The sequence below is a fragment of the Magallana gigas genome, chromosome 6 (assembly GCF_963853765.1).
Source record: "Magallana gigas chromosome 6, xbMagGiga1.1, whole genome shotgun sequence".
NCBI lineage: Eukaryota > Metazoa > Mollusca > Bivalvia > Ostreida > Ostreidae > Magallana > Magallana gigas.
In genome coordinates this window covers 31,550,067-31,558,163 of record NC_088858.1, presented here as the reverse complement: position 1 = coordinate 31,558,163, position 8,097 = coordinate 31,550,067, and the positions used below count along the sequence as shown (strand labels likewise).

Sequence of the window (8,097 nt, the reverse complement as noted above, 5' to 3'; positions counted from 1 at the left end):
AAAAAATCGTCTTTACTATTAGTTATTCCTTTTTGCACTATTTTATTTATTGTTTTTTTTTCAGATGCACAGAAAAACGACTTTTCCAAAGAGACACATCCAGGGCAATTTCTATCCCATGACAACAATGGCGTCTGTTGAGAACGGAACTAGCAAGCTAACTCTGCTGACAACATCCTCTAGAGGAGTTGCAAGTCTTTCACCAGGTTAATTACAGCAACCCAGTTTTTGCTTTAGATTTATCGATCCTGTTCATTCAGATAATCTGTTTAAGGTACTTTCCAATAGTTTAGCTGATGGACTAGTTCCGTAGCTTCCGGTCTGTAGGGACTCGGATAGACGACCAAACGACCAGGGCCTCCATCCGAAGTCAGACCGGAAGCTACAGTCCTGCAGTTACCAATAGTTATGCCCAAATCATAGGATGGGAAGATTCCAGTGATGTTCGGTGCTTTAAAAAAATTGAAAATGTATCTGACCGATAGAATTTTTTTAATGATGGCAAAAGAATTGTGGCAAATAACTATTGATGAGTAAAAGACAGATGTTTTAAAACTTATTGGCATAATTATGTGTCTGAATATTATATTTATGATCTAATATTCATCAAGTAAGATTTTACGACTATACCGAACGTTGCACTTTAAATGATCTACATTAATACAGGATGGTTGGAGGTGGGTCTGGATCGTCGAATGAACCAGGACGACTGGCGAGGACTCGGCGAGGGCGTGACCGACAACGAGGCCACTACCAGCTCGTTTATGTTGGTGTTCGAACAGAAGACTTCCAACACGGTCAGTTGTAGTTGTTATTACTGCTTGTTGAGAGAGAGAGAGAGAGAGAGAGAGAGAGAGAGAGAGAGAGAGAGAGAGAGAGAGAGAGAGAGAGAGAGAGAGAGAGAGAGAGAGAGAGAGATCTAGTATCAATATAGTTAACACCAATGTGTAACATTATTGTAAAAAAAGATGGTTCAGCCTATCAATGTTATGGGCTTGTCTCTGTATTTCAAAATGTTACTGTCGATGTGATAAAATCGTCGGTCGGAGAAAATCGGGAATAATGGCATTGCTTACCCTGCGTAGTTTGATTATTTAGAAACTCTATACAGTTCCCTTAATAACAACTTTTTAAGACAATCCATGGTTTAAAAAAAATAAACATTGTGCATGCCTTTTACTTCATTAATGTGTTTTTGTTAATTTGTATTAACAGTGTTCAATATAGAATTATAAAGCATACTTACTTATCGAATGGGTATTAGGTATCGGGTGAATGTGTAATACATGTATGTTAGTTGAACTTGATCATGAACGTGCGATGTACGTGATTTAGCGGAAACCCTTTCGCCAAAGGATTTAAATAGAATACACAGCGAAATAATATAATATGTTTAGAGTATGAAACCATTTTACCAACAACAACAATAAATGCAATATAAATTATAGATTAAAATTGTGCTGTAAAATGGTTTTTTTTTCAGGTTTCGGGGGTTTGTTTCCCATCATCATTGACCAGCCAGCTTTCTGATGAACTGGAAAATCCATGTATCATAGCAGAGACGAACCATGAATTTCAAAGTCGTGTCCAAATTGAATTGATAAAACGCAAACTGCCCTGTGATATCCATCTAGTCAATTTCAGACTCGCAATCCAAGAAAGACTTGCAATCCAAGAAATTAGAAGTTTAACAAAAGTTCAAAATATACCAAAACTTGCTAATTTAACAGCAGTTTTCTTGCTGGTTTTGCAACACAAGCAATTTGATTGCAATATAAAGCCAGAAAACAAGGATTGCTATGAAAATCTCCAAGAACTAAGACTAGACGACGTGTTTATAGACTGTTCTGTAGCACAGGCATGGGAGACAAATCTGTCTGGGACCGTTCTTGTGAAAGAAATTAAGCGACCGTATGCTGTTACTGTTGATCCTATGGAAATCAAGACATTTAAAATGACATGTAATTAAAAACTTGGTGCGTGTTCTAGAATGGAGTTTTGTATTCGCTATGTAGTCTCATGGGAAAATAATTTTTAAGAACAGGGAAGTCGGAAGTCATATATCACATGATATGCACTACGGCCGACTCGGGTCCCGTAGTTTCCTGCGACATCGTCATGGTGTTTTTAAATTAATGCTTTCTGCGATACATCGTCACGAAATTCGCGGAATCATAGATTTACCGCGACGTTGTGAGGTATCATGACAGGATTACCGATGTACATGTATAGTACAAGTTTTATGTATGTTGTTTAAGGTCAATCTAATTAAAATTAGATGTTAGATCCACTCGCTTACTCTGTAGCGAGTGGATCTAACATATAATTTTAATTGCAATTTTTATTAATATGAACTAAATTGAATATCTATTTTAAAATTATTATGAGGCCGACTTAAACCAAACTTGGGAATACGTATGCAGTCGATTAAATGAACTTTTATAAAGAGTTGACTGCCCCTTGCAAAATTTTTAAAAATTTCAATTATTAAAAATATGTACGGTAAATAATAACTTTTTTAGCATTGTCAAAGAAAAGGAAAGCTTTTTACCAAGAGAAAATTATTTGTACTATAAAAATATATATAAATGCATTTTTGCCATAGACTTCAATGTTAACTTCAAGATGGGATAAATTTTTCAATATTCATAATTTTTTACAAATTAAAAGATGAATCTTTAATATTAAATAAACTCCTTAAGACCAAACTAAGATTTTTTTCATCAAACTTGCAATCTATTAGATACGAAATATGATATTTATGGATGGACTACCTTAAAATCCAAAAAATTACTCATCAATATTATGTGTAATATACTGGTCTACTAGAGTTATCGTTCTTCTTTATTATTTCCCTTGTGTATACCGAAATAGCGCAATCTTGAATCCTATGTAAAATGCCTGTGTTGCAGATAATTGATATTTAATATTTATGAAACATTAATTTTAATATATTGCAACATCGTGATGGTGATTGTTAGTGATTCGTATTGGTAATGATGTGGGTACACCCATTTGCGAATCTACAGTTTGGTGATTTGATGAAGGAGAAAACGTCAATAAATAACGCTGATTTCGATTCGGTAAACAATTTATTCTTTTAAACAATAACTTGGTAATTTATATGTTTCTCCATGTATGTTGCTCGCATCTCATAAAAAACGTAATTTCAAAGTATAGAAGTTGTCCATACATTGCATAAACACTTGAAACTCCAAACCTCCGGTTGAGGAGTTTGATAAAAGTCACCAAAATAGGCGACGTAATTTAAATATTATGTCATTATTTTTGTCACAGGATTACTAGTAGTTATTTTAATGAATTATTCACCATATTTGCGTTTATTTATTTCAACATTTCATGTTTTCATTTCCCATTGTCATTTGTTTACATTCACGCCGCTTCATTCGTTTATACAATCATTCATCGGGTGCGTTCAGAGTATTTCCAGTGGTACCAATACCTGTGATGCCAATGGTAACAATTTGTTCCATTGGTGCCATTGGACCCATATGTACTCTGAACGAGTTTGAAAGAGGGTACAAATAGTAAGAAATTTACCAATGTTAACAATGGTACCTTTGGTGTACCATTGTTAACACTGGATGATTATTTAGCGGAAAATATCAAACCAAGATGCCATATTTTTGCCTCATTTATCATTTTGCACCAAAAGGATACATTCAGAAATATAATTTGTGTACAGTAAATCATTTTTACTTCTGCAAAACGTGCGTTGATCTTTGAAAAAACATGCCTAGAATGAGTCTAGATTACTACCATATACACCGATGAAAGTAAATGCTATGCATGGTTAATGCCAACAACAATCTATAGGGACCTACCCCTAATGTTGAAAAGGCTCTGTTGGTTTTTTTGGAAACTACGTTTGAGAGCTTTCGATATATGGCTGATCGGTTTTAGAACATAATTATATAAAAGGAAAGTTTAAAAGAGTATATTCTCCTCCTTGAAAATTATTTAGGCCGAATAGAAAGCTTTCATCAGAAGCAAAAACATTTAGAAAACTTTCAATTTCAAAATGTTTAGGGTGCTTTAAATAGAGAAAGTCATATTCCAACCAATGTCCCTAGACACCTGCAACATGTCTACATATACAGAAAGATATTTTATTCAGTTGTACTTCTGGCATGTTACAGTGCTTAAAACGATTTGTTCAGCTACAACAAGGTTTAAGGTGGAAAAACTGTGAAATAAATATGTTGCCTTCAATGCATACACAATATCCGCCACTTTTGTGATGTCATAAAAAAGTTACCATCGCTAACAGACCTCTAGATCGTCTGCAGAAATGTCTACCTATAGTAAATGTTATCGGCAAACATTGGTACCGTTGGCATACCAATGGAAAAAAGATTACCAGTGGTACGCGGCAGGACTCTGAACGCACCCATAGTGTGATAGTAGTACGAGAGGTCACGTGGTTACGTTTGGAGGGTGGATCGGTGAATGAATGGGTGTGTTAGGCGGGTTTTTCGGGCTTGAGTGAGTAAGTGCGCATGTTAGTTTGTATAATCCAATTTTTAGCACGAACTTTGAGATTTAATATAACAACGCCACCCAAGACAGACGGTTGATGACTCGGCTTCATAGCTTGTCAATCCGACTATTATCTATACGTTTATACTGCTGTAATACTTGGTGATTTATTTTAATCAAATATATGTTATTTCAATACTATTTAACTAAAGATAAATTTATTGAGTGAATGCAGAGAATTGGAGTGTTCTAGTAATATTATAATTGTATATGATTATAGATCACCCGTGGAAACCATTTCATCATTATTGGAGTTCTGTTTCCCAATTTAGCTATAAAAATATTATATATCAGCTACCCCTTGACATTTATATTGGTGACATAAAAGGCTATATAAAGTAGGCGGATCCAGAGTTAGGGGGTCAATCAGCCTAGTGTAAGCAGAGAGATTGAGATAGAAAAGGAGAGCAAAATGCAAGTTTTGGTAACCCCAACACCAAACTGAAACTAACGGGTGCCAGCCGATCCCCTTTTTATATCCGTGTTTTATATTTGAAAACAACAGCTCCGGATTACACAAATTATATAATTATATAAAGTCAAATTAATCATACATGTTCACATTCATTATCTTCAACAAATAAATTCACTGAACTTTTTACATTGTGTTTTGTTTAACCAAAAAAAAAAAAAATCCTCGGACGATACACAGTTTTTGGTGGCAGCGGGTAGATCCGGTATATTCTTTCGTATTCTGTGTTCGAACTTACCCTTGTTCTGTTCTTACCTTTGTTCTGAAATTAAATAAAAAATCTTATTACCGGTAGTAAATCCCTTTGTCCTGAAATTATGGCAGACTCTCCCGATGAAGAAGTTGAGTTAATTTTTGTTCGAGATGACAACGATGAGCAGCTATACAATAACACTGAGTTATGATGGCAGTGCATGAGCATTGATGCCACTTTCAGGTTTGCTTAAAATTGGGTAAGTGGGATAAAAAAAAAGCCTTTAATCTTATTAGCGACTTTTTTTTGGGGGGGGGAGACAACCCATACATTTTTCTTATGAATATAGGGACATCAGAATGGAATATATACTTATGAGGGACTATTGTTGAAATTAGGTCAAAGATTCGGTAGTTTGAGACAACATGATGAGATGATTGGCACGGTTTGAATCAAGACGCGATAACTTGGAGAGTCCATAGCAGCTCTAGGAGATGGTTATAACCCATACACAAACTTGTAAACTGCCCATATGAGAATAGATTCGATACTTTAAAATTAAATTAGATGAGGATGGTAGAGCTACGAATTTCACAATTTCAAAAATTTACAAGTCTTGAAATTTTAGTGGTTGAAGTCGCATATAGCATTTATCAGTGGAATCTATTGTGAGTGAAATGGCTCAGTGGTTAGAGCACCAGACATTAGGTAACATTATAGAGCAAGGGTTTTAGGTTGTGGGTTCGAGACCACCAAATATTTATAATTTTTTTTTTAACCGTTTGTTTATTAATATTCAAAACTAAATATAGTTAAAAATTGTGCTTTTGTAAATTTGAATTATAACATAATCATTTATATTAAGTTGAAAAAAATATTGGAAATTGACTAAACCAAATGGGCAATTGCGCTATCTTGTTCCCCCATCTTCTTTGAAATGACGACCACCTTCCTGCCTGAAATCTTTCAAAAAGAACTATGAAACTAAATTTTGGCGAAAAATTTAAAAATCTGGTCTACAAAATCACGAAGTCAGTATTCCTTTAAGGTGTGTGGGAGTAAAGAAGATAATTTTAAACATTATATGCATTAACATATTTACATCCGATTTGGACCTGCCCTAGAGTCAAAACCATTACTCCAGGGGACATGAAATTAAAAATTTTAGTAGAGGACTTCCTGGTAAACATAATAATATTATTATGAAGTAAGTTTTTCATACAAATATGTGAGAAAAGAAAAGAAAGAGAAGAAGACGATTTTAAAACATTATATGCATTAACACTATATTACCATATTAAGATTTAATACATTTTTACTATATGGCTATATTGGCCCAACCCTAGAGCCTCGACCCCTCATACAGGGGTCATGAATTTCACAATTTTGGTGGAGGGCTTCATGGACATCAATATCATGCATTTAGTTTTTAACAAATATATATGGGAGTAGAGAAGAAGATTTTCTAAGATTAAATACATTTCTACTTTATGGCCAAATTGGCCCCACCCTAGAGCCAGAACCCCTGACCCACGGGCCATGATATTCATAATTTCGGTAGCGGGCTTCATGGAGATTATAACCATGCAACCAGTTGTTTCCTCACTTGTGTGGGAGTAGAGAAGGAAGATTTTTTAAATTTGGGCTTTATTTTTGGAATATTTGGCCCCACTTGTGGTGCCCCGGGGTGGTAGAGCTACGAATTTCACAATTTAGATTTCTCTTATCATAGAGATGCCTCACATCAAAATTGGTAACCATTAGCCTTATAGTTTTTTAGAAGAAGTTAAAATGTAAAATTGTTAACGCACGTCGCCGGACGAAAACGGATAGCAATAGGTCACCTGAGTTTACTCAGGTGACCTAAAAATGCAGTTGTTTAATAGAAATTTCCAAACAGTACTTGAGGCAATAGATGTCAGAGATATATAAAGAAATACTAGGTCCACACTTCATTTCATATCTATACATAATAAAAAACCCTTTAATTGCATTGCAGCGCACCGAGCAGGCTGATCCTAGACATTACCAAAGAAAGGGAGAGAAAAGAAGAGAAAAAAAAATAATAATCATAATAACAATTGTTTTGACACATATAACCTTTTTTCTACAGAATCCTTCACATAAACATTTTTGCTAGACACTGATTTCCATCGCCCGTGTCTTTGTAAACACCTTTCATTGACACTAGCATTTGCAGCAGCAGTTGCCCCTCCTGATCTAAGGGAGTGTAGACCGATATTTAAATCCGGAGCTACAGTTTTTAAAAGATTAACAATATTTTGCTTTGCTGCAGTATAACTAAGCTTTTTATTTTTTGTCACTAATTTGGAAATACCACTGCTTCTTAAAGCGGGTTTAAAAATAAAATGATCAGAACACATATCAATTCCCGCCTCCTTTGTATAACGTAAAAACATGTCATATGGGCAAGCACTAGTAAAACCTTTTGCGATGAGTACTTCATTTCCATCTCTGTATTGATCATTTTTGCATTTTTCAATAAAAATTTGCAAATAATTTTGTTCAACAATGACATCTTTACATTTTAAGGAACTTAGTTCGTCAAATCTTAAAAAACCTGCAAAACCTATCAAAATCATAGCTAAATTTCTAAGCATAAGAACATCCGTAGTATCTGTATGCGAATCGCACAGTGTCTGTAGCATCTGACGGTCGACGGGATCCTTTCTGCGCACTGGTCTACCCGTTAATCGTTTAGCCGACTCTTGTAGTGAATTCACAAAGGAATTATCTGTGGGATCTGGATAACCACTGATTTCATGCATCCATTTTATTGAATAAATTGTAGTGTTTACTGTAGAATACGAAGCACCAGAATCTAACAGATAAGTAATATATAAAGCAACAT

The 8,097-nt window shown here is 34.7% G+C and overlaps 1 protein-coding gene across 1 annotated transcript in view; it reads left to right on the top strand.

The window, feature by feature from the left end:
* Positions 1-5,173, top strand: part of LOC105341572 (alpha-mannosidase 2) — a 49,229-nt gene extending 44,056 nt beyond the window's left edge. Inside the window, exons 20-22 of the mRNA XM_034467769.2 lie at positions 65-206; positions 667-797; positions 1,484-5,173. Coding sequence (XP_034323660.2) covers positions 65-206; positions 667-797; positions 1,484-1,969 — 759 coding nt within the window. The 3' untranslated portion in view covers positions 1,970-5,173. The remainder of the gene's footprint in view (positions 1-64; positions 207-666; positions 798-1,483) is intronic.
* Positions 5,174-8,097: the final 2,924 nt, after the last annotated feature.